General features: G+C 44.9%; 1 protein-coding gene across 5 annotated transcripts in view; it reads left to right on the forward strand.

The window, feature by feature from the left end:
* KIDINS220 (kinase D interacting substrate 220) overlaps positions 1-27,438 on the forward strand; it is a 118,912-nt gene that overhangs the window by 44,219 nt on the left and 47,255 nt on the right. For all 5 annotated transcript variants that reach the window (XM_075557135.1, XM_075557138.1, XM_075557137.1 and 2 more), the window contains 8 exons: positions 28-193; positions 2,229-2,380; positions 2,567-2,856; positions 5,771-5,911; positions 6,676-6,919; positions 7,091-7,179; positions 13,216-13,360; positions 17,080-17,242. In XM_075557135.1, the coding sequence (XP_075413250.1) occupies positions 28-193; positions 2,229-2,380; positions 2,567-2,856; positions 5,771-5,911; positions 6,676-6,919; positions 7,091-7,179; positions 13,216-13,360; positions 17,080-17,242 (1,390 nt within the window). The remainder of the gene's footprint in view (positions 1-27; positions 194-2,228; positions 2,381-2,566; positions 2,857-5,770; positions 5,912-6,675; positions 6,920-7,090; positions 7,180-13,215; positions 13,361-17,079; positions 17,243-27,438) is intronic.

The raw sequence follows: 27,438 nt of genomic DNA on the forward strand, positions 1-27,438 counted from the left end.
ATTTAGAACCTCCTTGTTGCCTCCCAGTTGTGATTTACTTTGGTGGACGAAGAGAAGGAGAGAGCTGGAATTGGGCCTGGGTCCTCAGTACTAGATTGGCAAGACACATTGGCTATTTGGAACTCCTCCTCAAATTGATGTTTGAGAACCCACCTGAGTTGCCAGAGCAGACGACCAAGGCATTACCTGTGAGGTGAGTTGCCTCCTTTGACAGGAGGAGTCATCAGAAAGACAGGAAAGCCTACACTGCGTGCGTTCTCAACACACATTTTCTAAAAAGACTGATGATACCTTGAACATTTGATTTAAAAAAAAAAAAGGCCTGGTGAAACAGTTTGAGAAATACTTCATCTATTATTTCCCTCATGAACAGTAAAGGACTAGAGGTGGTACCATAAAGTACCTGTTTAACGGATGAACGGAACTTTATTTGCCGGTAAACCTTTCCTCAGTGTGTGCTCATTAGGGACGGAGGCTTCGAGGTGCTGTGGGTTAGGCCTGGGGCGGGACACGAGCTCACACTCGAGGGAGGAAGCTGCGGCTGACTGCTCCCTGCACCTCTACTGCCTCAGCAGCGCTCACAGGGCCTCCGGGAGTCGGAATCCGCTTGATGGCAGTGGGTTTTTGTTTTGCATATTCCCAATACCATCCTTTACCACACGCTGGGGGACCTTTTTGCTGCCAAGGGCCATTTACCATCATTCTTGCACCATACTGCCAACATTAGCTCATCCTTCAGCGACGGCTGGAGGTGGTTCTCTTTAGTGAGGCGTGTCATTTTGTATGGCCACAGACTAGATGCTGTCCACTCCGGTTTTAGAATATGCTTTATAAAAAAGAGCATTTATTAAAGGGGCCTTCAAGGAGTCCGGTTACTTCCTTCCATTAATGCAGCAGTTCTCAACCTGTGGGTCGCGACCCCTTTGGGGGGGGTGTCGAGTGACCCTTTCACAGGGATTGCCTAAGATCATCTGAAAACATTTCTGATGGTCTTAGGAACCGAGACACCGCTCCTCTATCCGTCTCCAGGCAAGTCCGCCGACATGCAGATAGGCCCACCTATGAGTACCCGGTGTCAAGACTTGTTACCCATGTTACACCATGCTTCAAGACAAAATTTCATTGATTTGTCATTAGAAATCAATATTTCACAATACATAATTACAAAATGACAGTGATGAAGTAGCAATGAAAATAACTTTATGGTAGGTGTGTGAGGTTTGTGGCGGGAGGAAGGCGGAGAACCACTGCTCTTGTGTGTGACTTTAGGCAACTGAGCTCACTTCTCTGAACGGCTGTCTCATGTGTGTAAAGAAGCTTGCTTTCCTATGTAAAATTATTATCGAGATCAAATAGTAAATGTGAGAAAAGCAAATAAAACATTTAGGTTGAGTAATAAATGAAAGATCCAGAGCAAAATACAATTAAAAAAGTTATAGAATGAGAAAATTAAATGCATAAAAAATGTAATCGAAGTTAGAAAAACAACTAAAAGTTCACTAAAAGATTGAGGATTTTTAATTCTTTGGGATAAATCAAATGAAAATAAACGCAAATATGCAAATCAGGTAAAACAATTAACCATTAATAGAAGAGAGAAAACTAAAGTAATTAGCACATAAGATGGAGTATTAAGAAAATGATTGAAAAATTATAGCCTGAAATGAAAACAGAATAGAATAATTGGGGAAAGCATTTTTTAAAGAAAAACAAACATTTTAAATTAATGAAGTATTTTTAATAAATCGAGCAATTAACATATTCTAAACCACGGTTGTACCCTATCTAGAGAACAGTTTGATCCCAGCTTCTATTTTGAGAGGCGTGCTTATCTGCCGGGTTGAGATGAGAGTTTAGCTCGGAGATGGGGAAGAAAGGCAGTGGAGCCCAGTGATACCCCCTTTGGGAGTCAAGGTTCTTTCCAAGAATAACCACGGGAAGACTATTTCAAACAAGCGTTAAAAACCCTGGTAGATGCTTCAGCTATAGAGAAAGTAAGATACTCTAAAACTTGGAGTTTTGATGGCATTATTGGGCTCAGCATTTTAAATTATTATAATTATTTTTCTATCAAGTGTCCAAACTCTCCATTTGGCGCTTAGAAATCCCCCTGTGCGTTATTTTGAAAAAGACAAAGAAAACAGTGCAAAATGAGACAGATGTGCCATATGCGGAAGCTCTCTGATTCCTCAGCTCTCTGACCTCATGTCTTTTGTCTTTCCCCCAAGGTTTCTGTTTACAGACTACAATAGGCTGTCCAGCGTCGGTGGAGAAACGTCAATGGCTGAAATGATTGCTACCCTCTCGGATGCCTGTGAAAGAGAGTTTGGCTTTTTGGCAACTAGGCTTTTTCGTGTCTTCAAGACTGAAGACTCCCAGGGTAGGACTTCTGCCTCCCTTTGTCTTAAGGCTGCAGGGTAGGAGGCGTGTTCAGATTCCATGTCATTCTGGTGCATTTTCATGAAAGCACACAGTGACCATCAGATTCATCGTAGCTGAACCTGTCATGGTTAGGATTTCCTAGAGACTTGATCTAAAACTAATTGTTCAAATTGATTTGCCACAGGTAAAAAGAAATGGAAGAAGACGTGTTGCCTCCCATCCTTCGTCATCTTCCTTTTCATCTTTGCCTGCATTATTGCCGGGATTACGCTTCTGGCCATATTCCGAGTGGACGCCAAACACCTGACAGTGAATGCTGTTCTCATAGCCATCACATCAGTAGTTGGGCTGGCCTTTGTGTTGAACTGCCGGACCTGGTGGCAAGTGCTGGACTCTCTTCTAAATTCCCAGAGAAAGCGCCTACATAATGCCGCCTCCAGGCTGCACAAACTGAAAAGTGAAGGCTTCATGAAGGTAAGCAGTGCCGTGATTCAAGTATCCCGTGGAAGGGCTTGTTTACAATGAGTGAAGTTAGTGACATGTTGGGTTTTTAAAATCATCTTATTGGGGCTCTTATCACCATCTGTCTATCCATCCATCCATCCATCTATCCATCAATCTGTCTGTCCATCCATCCATTTTGGGACAAACCTTTAAGACCTTTGTCACTGTTCTTTCTGATAGCTGGGCAACACCACCTTTCTTCACCATCCATAAGGTTTTCCTTTTTATCATTTTATTGGGTGCTCTTACAGCTCTTGGCACCATCCATCCATCCATCCATCCATCCATCCATCCATCCATTGTGTCCAGCACATTTGTACATATCTTGCCATTATTATTCTCAAAACATTTTGTTTCTACTTGAGCCCTTGGTATCAGCTTCTCATTTCCCCCCTCTCTCCCTCAGGAACCCTTGATGATTTATAAATCCCCCAAGCCCCGTGTCTTACATCATCTCTGTCTCCCTTCACCTGCTTGTTGTCTATCCCCCTAGGAAGGGGTTATATGTAGATCATTGTGATTGGTTCCCCCTTTTCCCTGCACCTTCCCCTTCCCCTCCTGGTATCTCCATTCTCATTTTTGGTCCTGAGGTAGCAGATTTTCTCATAGATTGTACTGTTGTTAGCTGCTGCCAGTGTGGCCCTCCATTCATGGGAATGTCAAGCACAGTTGGCAGAGATGCTGCCTGTCTGTCCAACAGTAGCGCCTGGTCAGACTGCTGTGCCCAGCGCTTGCAAAGACTAGTGTCTCAGAAGGAGATCACCAGGCCTTTCTCTGGAGGGGAGAAGCCAGCGTGTCAGCAGGGGCCAGCCCTGAAGAAGGACATTGTGCTTGGCTAGTGGGAAAGGGGAAGACCCGCATAGGAGTGTGTTGAGACAGTGGGCGTAGGCATGGTTCTCAGGAGGGGGACCCGGGACTGGCCGGGGCTCGTTCTGTTGCACAGTGTCCCTGCGCGAGAGCACGGGACTGACGGGAGCCCCCCGTGGGTCAGAGTTTGGCTCTCTCTAGAGCCCAGCAGGGACAGCAGAGCTGTTTGGTTTTTCTCAGTGAACTGAACCACCAAATCATGTAAAATAGAATTTTTCCTTTTAGAACTAAAAGAGACTTTCTTTTTGGTGAGGATAAAATGCCCAGGGCCCTTCCCTGTACATAAGTCAAATCCTGTCAAGAGGACTGAACTCGCAGAGACCTGTAGCGCAGGGTAGAATGTCCCCTCTGGCTTCTGAAGTTGCAACTATTGACAGGGCAGAAGGCCTCATCTCTTTCCCTCGAGCAGCTGATGGGGTCAGTCCAACCTTTCAGTGAGCAACCCAGCTTAACCCATGGTGCCACCAGGACACCTTTTCTGGAGCATGCCGTTCTTGACTGAGATGGGGCTCTCACCGTAGGGCCATTTCCCCATCCCCATCCCCAATGAAGAGTGGGCGTCTGTAGGCAAGGCATCTTAGACGTTGCGCACTTGTAGTTCAGGGTTGAGAGGGTTCTGTGGTTTGTGTCCGTGATGGCTCGGTGGAAGAAAAGGCCTAGAATCTGCTTCTGTGACCATGATAGCCTGGGGACCCCTGGGGGGCAGCCTTGCCCTCTCCGAAGGGGGCCCGCTGTGTTGAAATTGATTTGATGGCATGTAACAAGTTCAGTGGTTACCTGTACCCGAACCTCCTTCCTCCTGCATCCCTGGGGAGGTGGGACACAGCCCTCACCTGCCTCTGGGTTCTGCATGTGGCAGGGCTGTGGTGTCAGAGTCAGTGGGTGACAGTGCATGTAGTCCTTGGGGGCTGCCCATGAATGAGCTCGGCTGCAAACTGAAAGGCTAAAGGCTTGAGGCCACCCAGAGGTGCTTCAAAAGAAAGGCCTGGTGATCTCTAAGAACCCAATTAAAGGCGGGGGGGGGGGGGGGTTAAAGGTGGTGGCAGGTTGACTCTGACTTACCTGGAGTTGGCATCAACCCATGGCATCTAGTTTAAGAGTTCAAAAGTACTGTGAGAAGGTGGTGGAAAGACATGAGGAGTTAGCAGATTGTCCGTCAGTCTGTCTTTCCTACTATGGCAGGGGGCATTTGCATTCCCCACCCCACCCCCATCATCACTGAATTTCCAATACCTAGAGGAGTGATTGGCATAAAGTCGTGCTCAGTACTATTGTGTGGATGACGAGATCAGACCGAATGGAACTGGGGAGACAGGCACCTCCTTGCAGACCCAGGACAGCAGTTCTACTCTGCCCATCTGGGGTTTCAAGAGTCAGAATTGCCTTGACAGCCCACTAACAACACCAACAAGGCGCACATGCACACAGTTGTCTCTCCCCTCCCCCCCAGTTGCTATACCAATTATCTCTGCCACACTATCTTATCTAAGTGAAAGGATTTCACATCTTTAGGGGAAGCGGGAGGTTGAAGGCCCTGTCTAGCTCCAGTAGGCAACAATGGCTCCTTTCCACCCTATTGCACAGGCCTCTGCCTTGTAGTGGGTCTTGAAGAGGGGGGATGGAAGGAGGAGTCCACCGGACCCCCGAGTGGCTGACCCACCAAAAGAGACTTTTTAAAACTTCTGTAGCTCCTCCTTCCTTTGCCCCAAGTGTGGATGCCATCAGGGTGCCAACTCTCGTGTGGGGTCAAGAGCATTTGGATTTGCATTCAAATCCAAGCCTTTTGGCATTCAGCATTAGGGATCTTGGCACCTAAGTCACTTAACTGTTTTCCCTGCGTACATTGTTACAGTGTTACCTTCTAGTGTCACAGGACGGAGGAAACGCTGCCCTCTGTGTGGAGTACAGCTTTTGTTCGTTACAGGTCATTACTTCCTATTAATGACCTTCAGTCATGACTTTAAAAAACAGATGTTACTTTTTGATCTCTTTAGCCCTTTACCTTTCATTGGTACAGGTCCTTAAGTGTGAAGTGGAATTGATGGCCAGAATGGCAAAAACCATCGACAGCTTCACCCAGAATCAGACAAGGCTGGTAGTGATCATCGATGGACTAGATGCCTGCGAACAAGACAAAGTCCTTCAGATGCTGGACACTGTACGTTTGAACCACATTGAAACTCAGCGTTTTACACGGGTGCCAGCTGAGAAGGCGCATGGCTTCATGAAATGATAGAGTGGAATTGAAAATTGCTGCTTGTTTCTGTAGATCTGTTTCTGTCTTGTGCTTTTTTATCCTTTCCTCTTTTTGTATGTAAATGTAACCATTTTAAAATTCAGAAACATAGTAAATGTTTCTTCAAAAATGGTTAAACAGCTGAAGCAGTACTTTTAGTGTAATAACTGAATGAGGGAAAAACATGAAGAAAGCATGTCATGAGCCCATGGTGTGGTGCTGGCTTTCCTAACAGATAATTGTTAGTTAGAACCGGAGAAGAAGATGGGGATCTTGAAGAATTTGTGGCAAGTTGATTAAGATGGAGTTAATCAGTATCTGTAAGGTATACTGTAATTCACAAAATAAAGCTATAGGCAGAGACGAGTGGACCAAGAATCTCTTAACGTGTATGCATGAATGTTTCTCCTATATCCTGATCATCTGACCTGTTCTGTAGAGTGTAACTGTCTCAGAGTGGGAACAGCAGAGTTATTGTTCACTTGGTTTTATGGGCACCTTTGGTCACTGTCCAGTGGTGAAAGTTAGAGATTGAACCTTCAGTAAAATGGTGTTTTTGATAAAAAGAAACAGTACTGCACTTTGGAAATACAGTAACCAAAGGATGACACTGATTCTGAAGAGAGATTTTATTGCATCTGATGATTTAACAGTTATATCACAGCTCTATATTTCTTCTACCGCAGGTCCGAGTTTTATTTTCAAAAGGCCCGTTCATTGCCATTTTCGCAAGTGATCCACATATTATTATAAAGGCAATAAACCAGAACCTCAATAGTGTGCTTCGTGATTCAAATATAAACGGACACGACTACATGCGCAACATCGTTCATTTGCCTGTTTTCCTTAATAGCCGTGGGCTAAGCAATGCAAGAAAGTTCCTTGTATCCTCAACAACAAATGGAGATATTCCATGTTCAGATGCCACAGGTAAACCTCAAGTCCGTCAGGGAGTTTGGGATGAGCAGTTGTGTGTGTGTTTTGTTTTTTATCGACCCTCATTTTCTCTTGGAAACTCCTGTCGCTGTGTTGCTGCTCTCTCTCTACCTAGCGTGAGCCACAGGGTCTTTGTGTAACTGTTTTCTTGCTACGTGCCGTCAGGGTTACAGGAAGATGGCGACCGAAGGGTTTCCCAGAACAGCCTCGGGGACATGACGAAACTCGGCAGCAAGACAGCCCTCAATAGACGGGTAAATGCCTTTTGTTGGAGTCCAATGTTCGAATTGCTACTAATCATGTGGCATTAAAGTGATGCGACTAAAACAGTAAACTTTTGAAAACACTGTGTTAAGTAAGTGTTTAAATCGATTTTATCATTGAGTTTCCTTTCGGATTTAGGTTATTTTTCAGTGACTGAACCTAGAGCCAGGATACCTGTAAATTTTTAGGAGTCCCTAACCTCTCTAACCTGTCTTCAATCTTAGTTACCTTGAGACTTAAAATGTACCCACTGACCCCACGCAATGCACATTCTGTCCACATGCTACCTCAGCCTAAGGAAAGTGGATGTTTGGGAGTAAGATTTTATAGCTTCTCAGGTGATTTCTCCCAGGGCTGAAAACAGCTGTGTCAACTCCTGATCAGGTGGAGATGCTGCGTCCACCACACCTGTAGCGGTGAGTTTGTCGTGTGAGACTAACTCATGGCTTTCTCTGCCTGTTAGCCTTGCTCCTTCCTTAAGGCGAGGTGCATCCGCTCCTTTCTGTTCCCATATAGGAATCGCTCCCTCCTCGCCCACCTGGGCTTTCTCTTCTTCAGACACTGGGGTGGTCACTATCCTGCCTCATCCCAGGAGTCCTCTCTCTGCAGGAGGGAGAATGTGGTGGTGGTTAGGTGCCCTCGAGGCAGTCCAGCACTTCGTGGCCCTGTGTGCCGCAGAACGAAGCACGGCCAGGTCCTGCACCATCCCATGCCCTTCTGGTGTCGCGTTTCCCACTCCTGTTTCTGGATCTCTGTGTGTCGTGACCTCTCATCTCTTATCTGTACCTGTGCACGTGCTCTGGTCTAGTCCAAAGTGAGAGGCATCACTGGGGTCATGGGAATTGGGGGTGGGGTGGGGGGTGGTAATGAGGAAACCTCAAGGAACCAGAGGAATAGTGTGTGTTTCATCGGTGCTTTACTGTGCCCTGGTTCACTCATCCCTTCCCTGTGACCCCTCTGTAAGGAGATGTCCCATTGTTGACAGATGGGCTTGGGTCTCTGCTCTGAACCCCCTTGTCCTCAACAATATGTGTTTGTTTGTTTATTATGGGTCTTCTGATGCCTGTCCCTCAGTTCTAAGGACTCCTCATGATCCCACCAGCTGGTGTACTTCTTCCATATGAGCTTGATGCTTCTCTGCTAGATGGCCGCTTATTTAACTTCAAGCCTTTAAGACGCTCTATCTTTTAATAGCCAAGCACCATCCACTTGCTTCACCACATTTGCTTATGTGCCCATTTTATCTTCAGCAATTGTGCCTGGAGGGTGAACATCAGAGAATGCTAATTTGTCAGAACAACGTGTTCTTGTATTGAGGGAGGGTATGAGCAGAGGCCTGAAGTATGTACACATACCAGTACCTCTATTTTTATGGATTAATGTATTTACATATGGACAGACCTATGCTTATACCTCTCTCTCTCCATAGCTTTGCTTCCTAGATTATTCTTCTGTTTCCTTTCACCGTCCTTCTGCCCCACCATCACATTCGCCCTAGTTCTGCCTCTTAGCACTGCCTCTCAGCTAGATTGCTGTTGCTCCAACACCCCCAGGATCTCTAGGTTCTCCTTGTTGATTTTAGATCCCTAGTTGTTCCCCTGTCTATGGCATGTTAGCTCACCATACCCTTAACCCACCACCTTCTCCCCTCAAGTTCCTCCAGGACCTTCAGACCCTTCCCTGCCTCCTCTCCCCAAGTCCCTCCGGGACCATCAGTCCCATTGCTTTCTCCTCGAGCTTGTTTCCCATGCCTGTCTTATATAAGTAGGGAAGCCAACAGTGACAGAGACAAAACAAACTACAAAATGATTGAAAGAAGAAAAAAAGAGAGAAAACACATATATAATTTCAGGTCTGTCCACTGAACTTTGTGACTATCTCCCCACTGGTCCTGGGGCAAATCCGGGAGCTGCCCCTCCTAGCCTAAAGTCTATTTTGGGGTAGCCTAAAGTCTATTTTTGGGTAGCCTAAAGTCTATTTTGGGGGTTCTTTAGGAGCTTTGTGGCTTTGCTTTGCTCTGGTGGCTGATCTGTTATGTTTCCTTCTTGGTTTGCCCCAGGGGGTTCATACTGTCCTACCTCCCTGCTGTGTGTCCCCAGGACATGTGTGACACCATGTTGGGGTGTGCTCCAGTAAGGGGACAACATGTCTTGAGCTGTTGTTGGCCCTGCAGTCCTCTGTGCCTTAGCAGCTCTGCAGGGACGTCGTCCTCCAGGCGTGGTGGCCCAATACGGGGGGTCTAGACTGTCCCTTTATCTTTTTATTTCTTGATTTGTTTCCACGTGGGTGTGGCATGCCGGCCCCTCTCCCCAACCTGTAGGTTTACTGTTGTTCTCTGTTGCACATACTTCTAGGGAGGGGGTAAGTTTGGCTCTGATTGTGGTCCCTTCTTTTCTTGATACTTCTTACATGACCACGTATTTTGCCCATAGAATCATTCAATTATTACAGCCTGAAGCGTGAATGTTTTCTGAGTTCTTTGGGTTTAAGATAGGCAGAGCATGTCCTTCTGGGTTTTCTGACTCTATGCATCTGCACACTGCACTTTAATAGTTGTGTCTTCTCAGGCTGCGCTTTGAAATTGACATCATCAGTTCTTCCATTTGCTTTAGCTCCTCTACGATTGAGAGCAAGTTTGAGTCTCTTCTACATCCACTTTGATCTTTTCTTTCCTGCCTGCCTGCCTTTTTAATGACCGTTTGCTTTCTTCATGAGCGATGTTGTTGATGTCCTCCCTCAGCTCATCTGTTAGTAGTGGTCAGTGCATCAGTCACTGTGAAATGTTTTTGAAATTCAGGTGGGATAAACTCAAAAGTCGTATTCTTGGCTCTCGTGGATTTGTTTTAATTTTCTTCACCTTCACCCTGAGCTTACTTATGACCAGTGGTGGTCTGTTACACAGTTGGTCCCTGGCCTGATTTTCGCTGCTGACTCTGAGCTTCTCCATCGTCTTGTCCCACAGATGCAGTCAGTCTGATCTCTGGGGGTCCTATTTGGAAAAGTTTATGTGTTTAATGCCAGGGGAAGCCAGCCCCTAACACATCATTACGGGTCTGGTATGTGCAGTTGTACAGCGATAATAAGTAAAGATTTTAATAAAGTCATAGAGAGCATGAAAGGTAGAAGAGAGAGGTTGAATAAAGGAGTCAGACACATTTCATGGTAGCATGCTTACCTCAGCCCTGCTTGGTGGTCCATGTGGAGAGAGCAGGGGATCTTTAATGCTAACCAAGGCTTTTATATTCTCTAGGGACATGCAAGCCCCCTAATTACAGGTGAAGACATACGTCACAGGAAGGAGTTGTGCTGTAGGTAGTACAGTAGTGGAAGGGGATGGTCTAGGGGGATCCACACAATAGGAAGAGGAGGGATGGGGGTACACATGTGGCAAGATGGGCGGATCCTAGAGTCAGGGTGGCAGCTGGATCTCCATAAGAACATTAACAGTAGGGTGTAAACCCCACCTACAGGAACCAAACTAATGGCTGCAAGCTTCAGGGAGAAATAGTCCATTGTCCCCAGCAGCAGGGAGCAGGCCCACCCCTGTGATGGGGGGAGACAGCAGTCTGGCAGGATGTCTGTAAGCATCTGACCTCCCCCCACAGTTTAATTGCTGTTTGTGTTGTTGGTAAAAAGGTCTTTGCTATGAACAAGTTGCTAGTCTTGCAGGCTTCTCTCATGATCCCCAGCTGTGTTTCTGTCACCAAGATAATATTTTTCAACTATTTCTTCCTCTTTGTTTTCAACATTTATATTCCCATCGCCAGTAATTTTCAATGTGTCTTGAGTGCATGTTTGATCAATTTCACACTGAAGATGTTGGTAGAATCTTCGATTTCTTCATCACTAGGTTTTGGTGGTTGGTGCGTATATTTGAATAATAGTTGTATTGGTTGGATGGCCTTGCAGCCGGGTAGATCCAGTCCCATCGAAGGCAGAGGTGTACTTCAAGATAGATCTTGAAAGGCCCTTTTTGATGATCAGTGCAGTGCTGCTCTTTGGACGGTCTCCCAGCAGAGTAACGTGTATGGTTTTCTGATCCAAATGGCCAATTCCCATCCGTTTCAGCTCACAGACGCCTAGGACATCCATCTTTACGCACTCCATCTCATTTGTCATGACCCCAGTGTTCCTAGATTCATGCTGTGTTCATCCGAAATTCTGATCAGTAGCTGCTCTTTGCAGCTGTTTGTTCTCATGTTGTCATGCCCCATCAGCAGATGAAGGCCCCAGTCGTTGCTTCCCTAGGCCTTATGTACTCCATCACTGTGGTCGACTCGACTTTGAGAAGGCAGCTCTTCCTCTGACACATTGTGGGTGCCTTCTGATCTGAGGGGCTCATCTTGTCACTGTCTCTGACAGTGTTCTGCTTCATTCACTCAGCGTCCAGAATCTGACAGGGCTTGGAAGTTCTCCCTGGGGCCTCTGAAGTGGAGCTGTGCTGAAACCTGTTCATTTTGGGAGGGTGTAGTGGTTATGCATTGGGATGCCACCTTCATGGTCAGCAGTTTGAAGCCACCAGCAACTCCGTGGGAGAAAGACTGGGCTTTCTACTCCCGTCAACAGTTATGGTTTCAGAAATCCACAGGGGCGGGGCTCTCTATGAGTCAACATTGATTTGATGGCAGCGAGCTTGTTTTGCTTTGTTTTTTTGCTGGTATTTGAAATGCTGGCGACATAGCTTCCTGCATTGTACCAACACAGAAGCTGCTGCAGTAGGACAGACAGACAGACAAGTGGTGGAGCACAAGTGTCCACTTGTAGTTACAGTCAGGCTGCCACTTGGTGGCAGCTAAACCCTGCCAGGTCTGACGCTGCTTTCTTTCCAGTTTGGCTGCCATGCAGACCTTGGCCAAGCAGGATTGCCACGGTCATTGCCACAGTGGCTCAGACACAGCAACAAGAGGAGGGTGGGGCAGCCTCGGCCCTGTTTCCTCCTTTTGTTTGTAGGGTCGCAGTGCGCCAGAGTCTGCTCTCTCCTCTAGCGGCAAACATTAAATTGACTAAGTTTACCTTTTAAAGTGAAACGTCCTCACACACTTGATTTTATATATTTGTTCTTGGTGCTGTCAGCTAAGCCTTGGACTGCTAGCCACAGGTTGCTGGTTCAAACCCACCATGTCCATGGGAGAAAGATGGGCCTGTCTGCACCTGGAAAAATGTACAGCCTCAGAAACCCTATCTAGGGTCGCTCGGGCTGGGCTTAGTTTGGGTTTATCCCACTTTAATGTGCGGGCGCCTCGGGAGGCAGTAGAGTGTGTTGCTCATTGGGCTGTTAAATCACAAGGCCTGCAGTTCGAAATCACCTGCCTCTCTGAGGAGAAAGACGGGGATTTTCAGCTCCCATCAAGGTTTGCAGCCTTGGAACCCCCCGAGGACACCTGCACCCTGTGCTGCCAGGTCCTGTGAGGAAGTGGACGGGAGGGATAGCAGGGAGTGTGGGCTAGACTTTTGTTGGTAGCCGGCTTTCCTGTGCTGCCGCCCCTTCATTTGCATAGCCGTCCATGAGAGCATGCCTGTGCGAGGCCTGTCCTTGCCCTTTCATCCATGGGACACGTGTCCCGCCAGCCAAGGGAAGGACCTTTAATTCTTAAGGAGAGAGGGCGATAGAGTAGTCATACCTTTTGCACAATTGCCACATACTTTGAAATAATCTGAAAACACAAATGTTAAATCCTTAAAAGCATAAGAGGCTTGCTTGTTTATCTTAGAGATCCAATGTGTAGTGAATTCCTTTGAGAGTTTGCAATGTGTTTCTTTTTACACAATTGTTTACTTACAACTTTAGAGCTATTGAGTTTTCTGTAAATCAAAATACACTTGAAACTGATAATATGTGATGCATTTGCTACTAATGAACTTTATACCTGCTTTCCTGTGAGTACTCTGCTGAGTGGAATAATAATGTTCTTTGATTAAGAATTCAGTCATTTGTATGGTATTCACATTTTACTAACTTCTTAGAAAGCCCTTTGGTTCATAGACTGAGCATCGGCGCTCACCCTTCTTTGTCGTGGCTGTTCCAGGACACGTATCGCAGGAGACAGATGCAGCGGACCATCACCCGGCAGATGTCCTTTGATCTCACAAAACTGCTGGTGACTGAGGACTGGTTCAGTGACATCAGTCCGCAGACCATGAGGAGATTGCTTAATATTGTTTCTGTGACGGGTAACTTTTGTTCTTTACTATCTCAGGATAAACAATAAGCTTTCACACCAGCAAAACGGTTTAAGACACATTGGATATTTTTATTTACATTAGAAATGCTGGTTGATTTATCGAATGAAGCCATTAATAATATTGACATTGAAAAGTAACCATCTGTTTTACACTATTTTAAAACTTAATAATTAAGACATTTAAAAATATTACATCTCAGGTTTTTCTGTTACAGATCACTTTATATTAACGTGTATAATAAACTTATTATTTTGAATCTTGAAGTTCAGATTTTATATGCTCCTGTTACAGTTTTCATGTGTTAAATTGAAAATGAAATATTGACAATAAAATTGAAGACTGTAGCCCAGTGCCTGAATTCCTTGCATGGAATTCTGTTTTGTACAATAATGACAGTAGTTTCTAACCAACATTAGTTACTTGCCGGTTGGTCATGAGATGGTCAATATTGTTACTAGTGATATAGTTTGTGAGATCTGCCTTTTCTCTGGCTGGCATTGATGGATACTGGATAGTGTTGACTGGTGTGAACGCTGTGATGATTGCACTGGAGGTGTGACTTAACACCACGTGGCTCATGCGATGGCCTGTATGGCACATAGGTTACATTGGACCCCGGTCCCAGTATTCTTGCGTCTGCTTTATAATGGAAGCTATTCTGGTATGTCAATAGTAATGCTTCTGTGCTCTAACAAACATATACTAAATGTCTGCTGTACATGCCACGCTGGGTGACAGCGTCGTGGAGAAAAGCAGAGAAGGAGGTAAACTCTCTGCCCCGCCCGTGGGGAAAGCCTGACCGCCATCCTGCCTGCCGTGCAATGAGAAATGCCATTGGAGGTGAAACAGGGAGGTGAAGGTAGCACGCACTGGAAGTCATGTGGGGCCTGCAATCTTGTCTAGACACCACCTCTGTCTGCCGTCCTGATTCTCAGCAAAGCTCCTCCCTCCACCCTCACGGACCTGTTCCAATAACCTCTTGTCCATCCTGAAGCAAAACTGCCTTTTCAAGGTCACTCCCATGCCATGAGATTACCTTTGTGTTTCAAAATCCAGTGGGCGTTTCTTAGTTTTCACCTTATTTGACCCATTAGCAGCATTTGGCAAGATGATGACCACTCCCCACGTCTTGAAATCCTTTCTTTATTTGGCTTTTGTGATGCCACAGACGCCCCGTTTCCTTCTAGGAGACTGATGATTATTCCTTCTCTCCGTTTACCCACCTTTTTGGTGGGGTTTCTGCTGGCTCAGTCTTTGGATCTGTCCTTTTCTATGTATTCCAGCTTTCCTGATGATCCCACTGAGCCTCCAAGTCCTGCATACCACTAAGATGCCCAAGACTCTCCAGTGGGTATAGCCATCCATTGGCCCCTGGGACATGTAATCATGTCTCATATCTTTCTCAAACTCAGCATGTCCCAAACTTACTCCACCCATAGTCTTCCTGATCTCAGTTAATTCAACATTTTTTCCTATGTCCGTGTGCAGAAAATCTTGACCTCTTTATTTTATATACCAGCTTACTCCAGTCTGTTGGCTGACACAACAGCAGTTAACAGTTTTCAGATAATCAGACCTTTCTTGCCATTTCTGGGGAACTATCTTTATCCAAGGACACCTGGTGGTACCGTGGTTACAGATTGAACTGTGATCCGCAGGGTTAGCAGTTCAAAACCACCAGCCGCTTTTTGGGAGAAATACGAGGCTTTCTACTCTCATTAACAGTTACAATCTTGGAAACTCACAAAGACGCTTGTACCCTGTCCTAAAGGGCCACGGGGAGTCCACATCAACTCGAAGGCCGTGAGTTGAGTACCTTCCTCTGACTCCATGTTGTTTCCCTCCCCTGCATTAACATTGCAGTGCCTCTGACCGGTCTCCCTTCCTCTGTCCTCACCACCTCCCTCTGTGCAATAGCCACAGGGGACCTTGGGACATTGAAGTACTCTGTAATGGGTTTCTCTCTCACTCAAAGGACCCTCTGTACAGTCGGTTACAACTGTCCACTGGTGTGAACGCTGTGATGATTGCACTGGAGGTGCCCGCTCTGACTTCATCTCCCTCCCCACCTCTGGTGCTTTCACTGCCGTTGCTTCAACATTCGAGCTTCTGTTTCCTGCGCGCCTCTCTCTGCACTCCGTGCTGCTTTTCCTGTAATGCCTGAAAAGTCTTTGCACATGCGAGTAAAGAGTTTTCTCACCTGCGGCAATTATTTGCTTAAATGTTACAACTTTTCAGCGACGTGCTCCTTTGCTGGCTTATCCGTGGCGCTTTCTCTGGCACACCGGAATCTGTCCTGTGTTACTGTGCTCCAGTCCTTAACCACTGCCCAACACATCCTCGCATTTCCTGTGTCCCTTCCTGTCTGTCTCCCCTCTGTGCAGTGTTAGAGCCACACGGTTAGGGGTGTTTGGTGTCATTTCCTCAGCACCCTGAGCAATGCTGGGACATCGTTGTTGAAAGAATCAGAGAAATAAGTTGTGGTAGGCCATGTTAGCTAGAGAAACAAGTGCAGGGACACTCATCCATGTATAAGAAAGAGCGTTACATCAAGCAGCATCCCAGGCCAGCCCAGCTGCAGTCCTCAAGTCCCTCTTAAGACCCACGCAGCCACCATGCACTGATGCAGAATGCAGGAAGATCACAGGCCAGTGGGTGCAGAGTGTGCAGATCCAAGGTGTGTGAAACACAGCAGGGCATTGGGAGCTCAGGGTCAGGGACAGACTCGCAGCAAACAGGCAGGTGAAGGAGGACAGGGAAAAGGAGAGTCTGAGTTCCCCCTCGTTACAAGAAGGCCACACTTCCAAGGGCCAACCTCAGGTTTGACTTGATTGACCGGTTGGATTTCACGCCTACATTTCAATACATATTCAAGTTGACAAAAATCGTCTCACTACCATCTAAATGACGTGAGACTGAGACTAAGAAGCATGAAGGCAAACCATTCTAAGCAGAAAAAAGTGCATGTTCAAGTCCTCTGAGATGAGATTGTGTAAACAGTTGAAGACCAGTGTGGTTGGTGTTTGGGAACAATTGGAAGGAAGGGATATTATTGGTCTTTGATCAAATGAAGCAAAGCAGACCTGGGGCAAGAGAAACAGAAAGGGATTTTACTGTCTGCACAGACAAGGCACAGAGTGGGCTCCCCAGACTGGAGAGACCCGGTCTTTTATCCTCTTACATTCCCAGGATTATGACATCTTGCCCCTCCCAGCTCTGACCTGACACACTGCACAGCGTAGACCCAGCTGTGGAGTCATATTTGCTCAGAGGTTCTCTAGATGGACCTTTTGATTTTAAAGTGTGTCAGTGTATGGTTGGAAGGACAGTTGGTCAACTAATGTGTTCCTTTCTGGGGATTCTTCGTGTCTGATCACGGGCAGCATCTAGACAGATTTTGGCACATAGTACGTTCCGAGAGGTTTTTGTCTGACCGTCTGCGGTAAGAATCATGTGTGCGACCAGGGCAGACCTCACGTACACACGGCAGCTACTTTGGAATGAACTAAATGGGGTCTCACCCTTAGTAGAGGCTTCACAGTGTAACAACACTGGATTTTGGAAGCCATGTACTTACTCGGCTTCAACTTATGATGTACATTTAATGCCAAGAATTGAAGTTAATTATTCATGTGTGTGAATGTGCTCAATGTGGAACATAGTAGTACTCTTCTATTAATTTTAAGATGTCTTGTTTCCCTTTAAAGGACGATTGCTGAGAGCCAATCAGATTAGTTTCAACTGGGATCGGCTTGCTAGCTGGATCAACCTTACTGAACAGTGGCCATACCGCACTTCGTGGCTCATTTTATATTTGGAAGAGACTGAAGGTGTTCCAGACCAAATGACATTAAAAACCATTTATGAAAGGTATTTTATTTGACCTACTTAATTTTATATTTAGATTGAACTGTTAAAAATGTTATGCATATAAACAAAATGAATGTGAACAAAATAGAGGATTCCAGAGCAAATGAATCATTATTTTCCATGTAAGTTTTGGAGTTGTGTTAGCATATATATATATCATATGTAAAATTTGCAGCTTTACTTCATAATCTTTCAATCTGCAAACTGTACTAAACTAATGTTTAATTACTAGTTATTTGTATTGGCTATATATATTTACACATATAAAATGCAAACATTAAAACATTGTGTATTTCCATTTTATTTCTTATTCTAAAGTGCTTGTATATATTAAAAGGTACATTTTCCATATCATTTGTGTAGGTGTTTTTCACAGCTTTCTTTCTGAAAAACTCTTGGAAACTGTGAATACTGGCTGGGGTTAAAAAAAAAATCTGTTTGCATTAAACAGTAAAGGAATTATTCTTTTATAGTAAAACGTTTGAAGTACATTTTTTTAAGTTGATTTTCTTCAAAGACATGCAGTTAGGACTCAGTAAACTACAGTTTTAAGAGTGAGCAGTTTTATGTCAAAAATCACTAAGTTGCAGGACCCTTTTGTATCTTCTGAAGTTTTTGTTGCTACTCTAAATAAGCTCTCTTAGAAAAAGGTAGTTTAAAGAACCTCTACAGTTTTATAGAACTGAAGCAACTCTTTAAAAAATATAGATGAGATACTAACGCTGACAGCATTTGGTATGGGTAACTTCATCTAGAAAAGCTTGTAAGATTCAGTTAGTTTTTCTTCCTTTACAGTATTGTCAGCATGCAGTTTTCTTTGTTTCCAGCCCTCGTTTTTCATTTCCATCTTTCATGTATTACCTCCTAGATAAATAACAGGTTTTGAAGCTTAATCGTTTTTTAAATCTGAAGTAGAGACTTAAAAAATGCTTCAAATGACTTGCGATATAAACATAATAATTTACTGTTTAGTGCAAATAAAACGTTGTTGGCTGCATTACTTTACAAAGGCTGTGCACTTGTTTTTGCCGTGTGTAGTTCATCGCAAGCTCCATGAGTCATGTCATTCGTGTGCCGCACCAAGTGCGCTCCCGCAGGTGGCAGAGGGACATGGTCAGCACAGGCCTGGGACTGCCTCTGGTCTTTGACTTTTAGAATTGACCTTGCTACACGAGAAGTGATTGGCTTCTTCCTGGGTCGTGCATTCGGATGAGTGAGGATTGGCTCCTTCCTGGGTCGTGCATTCGGATGAGTGAGGATTGGCTCCTTCCTGGGTCGTGCATTCAGATGAGTGAGGATTGGTTCCTTCCTGGGTCGTGCATTCAGATGAGTGAGGATTGGTTCCTTCCTGGGTCGTGCATTCAGATGAGTGAGGATTGGTTCCTTCCTGGGTCGTGCATTGCAGTGGCATTTTATTCCATCAGTACGTGTTTGGATAGAACAGAGGGGCTGTGTAATCACGAATGCATGCTAGATAGGAATAGTCATAAAGACTTTCATCTTAACTTTTAAAATTTTAGTTCATACAGTATTTCATCCCTCTCTAATGTGTTATACTTCTCACATGGGATATTTATACATTAAAGCCCTATTTAACAGGTAGTATTCTAAACTCTTGTTCTCCCTGTGAATATTTTGTTGATATGTGTGTCTGTGTGAAAATGCATAAGAGAAAAGATTAAGGACTTCATTTAGGAACTTGAATTAAACTTGGAGGTCGTTAAAACATCAGCTATGGTGAAGGAGTGCCTTAATAACGTATGAAATAATTTGAGGTTGAGACCTGGTGATATAGAGTGTTATGCACTGGCTGCTAACTGCAAGGTCAGCAGTTCTAACTCACCAGCCCCCTCTGAGGGAGCAAGACGAGGCTGTCTGTTCTTATAAAGATTTATGGCCTCGCAAACTCTTTGGAGTAGTTCTTCTCTGCCCTGTAGGGCCTTCTAGGCATTGGAATTGATGGATGGCAGTGGGTTTCGGATTCTTAAGATCTGTCTAAATTGATATTGTTTGTTGAGTACTGCATATGGTTTGAAGAACCTTGAAAATCTGGAAACGGGGATGCTGCTTGCCACCTTGGTGACTCTGGTGTGACAAGACCCATGTTCCAGAATAGAATTTCCCCAGAGGATTTTCTTAGACAGTAATCTTGATGGAAGCAGACAGCTAGGCCTTTCTTTGAGGCTGATGCTAGGTGGGTTCAAACCTCCAACCTTTAGGTTAGTACCAAGCACAAACCATTTGTAAGATACCATCTTACGGCCTCTACCTAGTGTTGATTAACTAATGGTTTCCTCTCTAACCTTTTCTCTCATGGCGATTGTTGAGTACATGTCCCTTGCCATGCTAATACTTTTAGTTAATGGTACCATTTAAATGCGTACATCTAAGACCTGTAGTTCAAAGTGCACTTGTTGTTTTTGTAACCACACACATCAGATTTCATGGAAAATTATGCATGTATACATATGAAGCGAAACACCGTAACAACAAATAGTTGCTGTTCAGTTTCGACTCTCAGTAATCCCATTCTTAATGTGTACCTTAGTTACTAGAGTTGTGTTTGCTATTCTTTCAGTTCGTGGCTTGTTTTTCCCCACACTTTCTGGTAAAGGCTTTTGATTCAAAGGTGTTTTCATTTTTATGGGGTCCCTTTTATTTATTTAGTCTTTTCTTGTTTGTACTTGTTCCTATATTAGATAATCCTGTTGTTGGAAACTAGGTTAATAGGCTTTATAATGGCTGACATTTTGGGAAGTAGGTAGCCAGGCCATTTTCTTTTCAGGCATCCCTGGGTAGATTTGAACCTCTGAACTTTATGTTAGCAGCTGGACATGTCCACTGTTTGCCTCACCTGGGGATCCCACACGTACACCTGGCTCTATGGAGAAAGCCCAGCATACTGCTGTCAAGTTCCCACTCCAAGAGCCAAACCAAACTCACTGCCAGGGCGTCCATTGCACCTCACAGCGACCCTCTAGGGCAGGGGTCCTCAAACTACGGCCCGCCTGGTCATTTATGCATTATGCAGCCCGCCGAGGTCATTTAACTGGCCCGCCTGGTGTTTTTCCCCCTTTTGTTTTTTTTCACTTCAAAATAAAATATGTGCAGTGTGCATAGGAATTCGTTCATAGTTTTTTTTTTTTCAACTATAGTCTGGCCTTGCGACGGGTCTGAGGGGCAGTAAACTGGCCCCCTGTTTTAAAAGTTTGAGGACCCCTGCTCTAGGTCAAGGTTCCAGAGACTACAATGCTCTCCGAGCCCCCTGAGTAATCAGATCTGCTGTCAGGGCTCCTCCCACTCTGGTGGCCCTCTTGGCAACAGAGTAGCGCTGCGCCCCCCAGGTGTCCCCAGGCTGTTTTGCGCAGCAGCTGGTGGTCTGGGTCACAGCCCAGCGCTTAAACACGACCGCACTGGGCTCTGTCAAACCTGCAGTGCTTCCCGGGCTGAGAGATGCTTTCTCTCACTCTCCTCTTCCTCCTGAGAGAGGCTGCTGAGGGTGCTGCACCGAAGAGTCTGCGGTTTGAACCCACAGCCGCTCCACACAGTGAGGCTTTCTACTCCCGCAAACCGTCTCGGAAACCCACAAGGACAGTTCTGCCCTGACCTATAGGCTCCCTGTGAATCGCAGTGGACTTGATGGTACTGAGTTTGTTTCCTCCTCTTCCTCTTGTTCCTGCCTCCCCTCCCTCCCCTTCTTCCTGTCTTTCTTCCTTTCTTGACCCAAATGTTAAAATCAGCTGAAAAAGCAAAACATGGCTTTAAATTTACATCATTGATAATTACTTCAAATGAGAAAATAATTCTGGGATCATACTTATTAATTTTCCTTTCTAGAACGGTAACAGATATCAAAAAGCTGAACAGCCATTTGAATCTCATTACAGATCGATAATTTGAATATAGCATGATGGCCCTGAGACTACCTCTTCATTTCTTACAGATGCCGCGAGGCTTAAGGGTCTGAATGTTTTGTTTATTTTCTGCAGTTCAGGTTTTTTCACGTAACCTGTGTTTAGTGTATTTACTGTGAGTTAGGCTTTTTAAATTGTTACTTGTGTTTTTGCTTCCTGCTGGGGCTGGCCAAGGAGGTGGGGTTTTCATGGAAGCAAAGTTAAAAGCACATTATATGCCCTTGCTGAACTTACATTTTTTAAACTACAAATTTTATTTGGAAATACTTTGAAATGTACCCAAAAGTTACAAAAATTAGTATAGTGCCGAGTGATATAAAAAAGCCACTGCCATCTAGTGGACTCTGTCTCATAGTAATTCTACATTGCATTTAAGGCTGTAAACTTGTACAAGAGCAGGATAACCTCTTCTTTCTCTCGCAGAGTGGCTGGGAGGTTTGAACCACCAAGCTTGTGTTCATCTCCTACCCAACAGCACCACCAGGACTGCAGATCTAGGTGTTGTTATATTGTACTCCACTGCTGTGTCATTTGCACTCATGATGATCCCTGTACCTGCAAGACTTGCTTGTGCACAATCTCTTTTCAAATGTATTTTATACACACACACACATACATTTTTTAAGTATTAGAAGAGCAATTATACATGATGCAGTACATTGCCCTTCAATAACTAAGTTGAATAACATGTTTTGTTTGAGGATAAAACACACGTTTAAAACAAAATTAATAGCTCAGTGCAGAAATGGCCGGGAAGCCATATCTGATCTCCTGTGACCACCTCCATGTGGTCAGAAATGCCTCCAGGCTTCTTTCCTGTGCCATAGCTCTCTCTGTTTCTTCTGGGCTCGCTAATCCATTCAATGGCCATGTAGGCCTCATGGACAATATTCAGCATTAGGGGGTTTATTATAGGAAAGTGAATCAGTTACAAGTAAATATCACAATGTTAACGATGTAGTTCTTTAGTCTGCAGCATCTTGTCTCAGTCAACATGTCTCTGGTCTTCGGTCTCAGTCGCGTGGTCCCATAGGGCTGTTACAAAGCTCCCTTAGTGCTGATGGATACCTAAAGAGCATGCCACCCTGCAAGGCAGACCCCACCCGAGGGACTCAGCTTTACTTACGCTGTGGGCTGGACAGCCCACCCTTCCATCTCATGGTCTAGTGCTACCACCAATATTCTATGCAAGCGTGTCAGACACATGTCACTCATGGCTCTGCCTTCTGGGTGGGCATGAGAGTCTCACGTGCTTCTGAAATGGCTGTTTGTACTCAGAGGGGTGGCAAAACTGATGGGGCCCCACTAGAGCCCCTAGACCAGCGGTTTTCCACCTGTGGGTCGTGAGCCCTTTGGGGGTTGAGTGACCCTTTCACAGGGGTCGCCCGATTCCTAACAGTAGCAAAACGACAGTGAGGGAGTATCAAGGAAAATAATGGTTTGGTTGGGGGTCCCCACCACCCACCCGAGGAACTGTATGAGAGGGTGGCGGCCTGAGGAAGGTGGAAGACCGACCACTACCTGAGACCTTGTTGGCAAGGATCCCTGGAGGCACAGTGCTTGCACATTGGCCTGTGACCTGTGAAGTCAGCAGTTCAAATCCACCAGCCACTCTGGAAGCAGGATGAGGCTTTCTACTCCAGTACAGCATTAGTCTCAGTGACCTTGCCCTGGAGGGTCGCTGTGAGTCAGAATCCACCCGAAGGCAGGGAAATACTTTACTTGCATGCTCACACTCAGTCCTTGGGTGGGAATGACAAAGACCGTGATGGGAGAGCCACACCAAGTCACTTCACCACACTCACATAGCTCGCTAACTAGCACCTTTTTATCAGGATCAGGCTAAACTGGAACTTAGAAATTTAAGAATTTATGTATTTCCTAAGTTAAACTGTATCTTACAGAGAAGAGATAACATATATGAAAATAATTATTATTACCCATGTAACCACGCTTTGCTCATGAAATAAGTATATGCCAAAGAAATGTTTTTGAAGGGGGAATGTGTTTTACATCATGTAATAAAGGAAGCTTAAGGAACATCATTCAAACCCATAACAAATACCAGCCTTACTGGTCTGATAGGGATGAGTGGGACCCGGGACCATGACCCTTAGACACACTTCACACCCGAAATGGATCCTGCCCCAGAGGTCACCTTGAGCAGCACTGGGAAGAATGTACTCCAAGAACAGTTGGTCATTCACCTTAAAACCCATCTGCGAAGGCAGGCTGCCGGCAAGCAAGGAGGCAGATGAGCGGATAGAGCAGGAGGAGGTGTGCGGCTGCCTCCAGGGGCCAGCTGCCACCGCAGCAAGCAGAACTTGTTCCTGCGCTGACGGGAAGCTCATTGGCTCGAGCCTTAACCACCCCGCACACCCGTTTTGCTGTTGTCAAAGTTGTTTAAGAGCATTTTATTCTGTTCAAGTACATACAGAATGCCGACGTTGGTATTGCTTGTTTCTTCAGGCAAACTCTGTAGGTGTCAGGAGCAATGTGACTTTTGTCTGCCCTTCAGCCAATCCATGGTTTTTGAATTCAGCATTGACTGGCCTGCCATCCACGGATGTGTGGGATTTGGCATGGTTTGGGGATGCTTGTCTTTGCGTGTGCTCCAGTGGGGGAAGGTTTGGGAAGGTTCTTGCTGTGGAAACCCCACGGAGCACTTCTCGGTCCTTAATGGGCCCCTTGAGTCAGATTCCTCTCCGTGGCTGTGGGTTTGGCCTGGTGTGTGGGACAGACACATAGATGGCCCAAGGGGGTGGGGGAAGACAATATTATAAGCAACATTTGAGAATGCATCGGAAAGTAATATGAAGAGTAGAGTCCGATGATTAGGAATGAAGACGATGGGAAATTAATGTGTTCTGTGTTAGAATCATTTAGATAACATTATTTCTAGATAACCACAGTTGAGTTCTTTGATGTCCTTGCTTGTCATTTGTATAATAAAAAAAATTATTTACAGCAGACAGAAAGCAGCAGGATATAATTGATACTCATTTATTTTATTAAAGAAATCTGATTTAGTAAAAACAATCAGAAAATAGTATTTTTAACGCTAGTAGTAAAATTTATTTTTTTTATCCATAAAAAGCCTCATTTATTTTATAGCAATTTGATGACACATCTGCTTGCTTTATTCAGAAAAAGAAAATGTTGGTTCTTGGTGTTTGGAAAAATTGCTTTGTTAAATTATTTTCTAAATTGTTCAACTTTTAACAAATGACATTTGATACTAACACTGGAAAGCAATTTTAGCTAATTAAGTAGATCCCTCTATAAACCATTGGAACATTAAGATGACATACTGTTCATTCAAGATTGTTTTAATTGGTACAATTATTGTAATTTTGTTGCAATTATGTGTTGAGCTAAAAGCCTTTGTCTAGATCATTTGAGAGGGTTTTTTTGTTGTTAACATACATTTAGTAAAAAGAAAAAGGAGTAAAATAAAAACGGAAGATAAAGATATTCTCTACTTTTTATTACAGCATTTTAGGCCATTGGAGTATTTTCATTTAAAACTTTATATTTCTGGCATTTTTAGTAAACTTGTGAGCAGTGGCCGGAGCTTTTTAAAAGATCCTGGCTGCAGTTTCAGTTAGACGCTGCTCAGACGCTGTTTCTCAGGCTGGCTGGCCACCGTGCCTGTAGACGGCTCTGCAGAGTGGAGATAGCTTGTTGCTGACTGAACTCTGTTTACATCTAATACACAGCCTTTATTCAATGGGATTTCTGTGCTGAGACACTTTGCATAATGAGGGGTGACTTTTCTCCTATCGGCCCTGCTGTTCCCCAGTGTTCCCACAGTGGGATGGGACTGTGGTCACTTTGTGACTCCCTGGCTCTCACCAGCCCCTTTCCTCGGGCCTCAGCTATTAACCCTGCCACTCACCCCATGGGCTTTTTTCCCCCCTGTACACATCAGTTATGGATTCAAATCGCTTTAAAAATTAAACACCAGTTACTTCACATCATAAGTGAAGGGGTCTCATGACCTTTGCACAGATAACTTTTCTCATAATTTAGGTTCTGTGATACTGGAAACAGTGCACTGTGCCTGCTGTTTTGGTGGTGTTCGGTGTTGTTTAGTAAACTTTTGCATGGAGTTTAGTGTTTTAATGGGATTATCCTCTCCTTTCCTGTCGGTATTGGGGTGGTCATCTTTCAGAATGTATTAAATTACAGTCTCGTCTGTAGTTACTACATCTTTCTTTAGTCCCCAAACATTTGCCCTTAGTATGTATTTAAACATTCTATTCTGATGTTTAAGATTTCTAGCTTACTCTTTTAAGAGAAACCGTTTGGTTTGTTTTCTTTTGCAGTAGGTTATTCCCCATGTAGAAGAGACCTCGGCAGGCTTGTGCTGTGGGGTGGTAGTACTGGGGGTGGGGGCTTGTTATAGTCTCTAAAATGGAAATCCCCAGGTATATTATCAAATGTAAGGTGAAGAGTAAGCCTGAAGACCAGGAACAAAGAGGCCTGTCATCAGGTATAATGTTGACAATTAAATACATTTTATTGCTTTGTCATATCTTACACTGTCCAACATCTCCCTTCACCGACTTTTCTGTTGGCCACCCCCCAGGGAGGAGGTTATATGTAGATCCTTGTAATGGTTCCCCCTTTCTACCCCACCTTTCCTCAACCATTCCGGTATCGGTACTCTCACCACTGGTAACAAAAAAATCATATCATTGGGTGCCCACCTTCCTGATGTGATCACTGAAGACAAATGGGTTCATAAGCAAATGTGGTGAAGAAAACTGATGGTGCCTGGCTATCAAAAGATACAGCGTCTGCGGTCTTAAAGACTTGAAGATAAACAAGCGGCCATCTAGCTCAGAAGCAACAAATCCACATGGAAGAAGCACTTTTTAAAAAATGTAGATTACTACTTAATTGTGTGATCATTGCTGCCAGATGAGTAGTAGCAATGCCAAAGGTGGGGGAGAATTGAGAAAAGTGTAAGTGATTCGTTGGTTCAGAAATCGCCCCTGAGTTCCTCTGCCGGCTAGCCTCCGTTGTTCTAGGAGGCGGGCTGTGTCTCCCTGCAGACAGAGCGTAGCCCCCACCTTTGAGGAGCTTACTCTCAGGGAGTGAGGAAAGACCGTGGGAAATAAAATAAAAAGAGAATGAAATTTCCTATGAATTTTGGAAGCCCTCTCCTAAATGAGTAGGTATGCCTTATGTTAAAACGTGGCTAACAGCCCAGACAACCTAAGAGCATAGGAAAGGAGAACAGGGATAGGGTAGGTTCCATGTGACACGAGACCATCAGGAAAGTCTACATGGATAGGCAAGAGAACCGTACGGTGGAAGGATCCAGGCAGAGAACTGTTTGAGCAAACCCGAAGGGCACAGAGTGCCTGGGCTGTTGACGGGCCATGGAGCAGGTCTGTGGCTGGAGGATGGATCATCTTTGAGGGAGGGCGTTACATTTATGTATGACTTCCTGAGGACCACTGCTGTCAATGTGAGGACTTGCACTTGAGTCACACGGACATCCGTTGTAGGGCCTTGGAGAAATTCTGTTTACAACCTTGGTGCTTTGAAGAGCTGATTAGAGTGTACCCATAGTGTAGATTGGCCAGAGTTTGGGATCCTGGTTGATCAATTTCCTTGCTGGGGATAGGCATGAACCTCAGTGATAATGTTAGGGTGAGCGGAAAGTTGTGCAAAAGCAAGGAATCTCTACTGCAGTAGAGACGAAATGTGCGGTGAGAATGGCGACCACATAGTGACGGTGTATCACAGTGGGTGAAGACACGACCTTTTCTTCCAGAGCCTTGGTGCTCTGTGCCAACGGGCTTCAACACGTTCGTCGGAGATTTCCATTCTCTCAGTTTCCCTTTGTGTCTTCCCTGCTTTGTTTCTTGTTTCTAAAGGCCACTTCCTTTTCTGATAAAGCCAGTCTCCCTGAACAGTGCCTGAACCATACGCAGGAACCCAACGAGTATTTTCTGACTAAATGAATAACTTTTAAGCTTTATCCTGGTCATTTTTTCTTTAACGTTATTTCATTTTTAAAATAAACTTATTTAGCCTACTTTTTAAGCCATTAAAATATTCTCTTTTTTCTTGCCAGCTGTAATGTTTGAATCCCAGTTGTTGACCAGTGAGAGACAATAAGATACTATGTAATAATAAGGAGAAGGTACTGCATACATGTAGGTCGATGCGGCAGGCAGAAGAACAACAACTGAGTTGCTGTGGAGAGGCCTGTTGTTGGGTGCCTTCTCAGTGGCTCTGACTCATGGCCACCCTGTGCACAGCACA

This window comes from Tenrec ecaudatus, chromosome 8 (genome assembly GCF_050624435.1).
Source record: "Tenrec ecaudatus isolate mTenEca1 chromosome 8, mTenEca1.hap1, whole genome shotgun sequence".
Classification (NCBI taxonomy): Eukaryota; Metazoa; Chordata; class Mammalia; order Afrosoricida; family Tenrecidae; genus Tenrec; species Tenrec ecaudatus.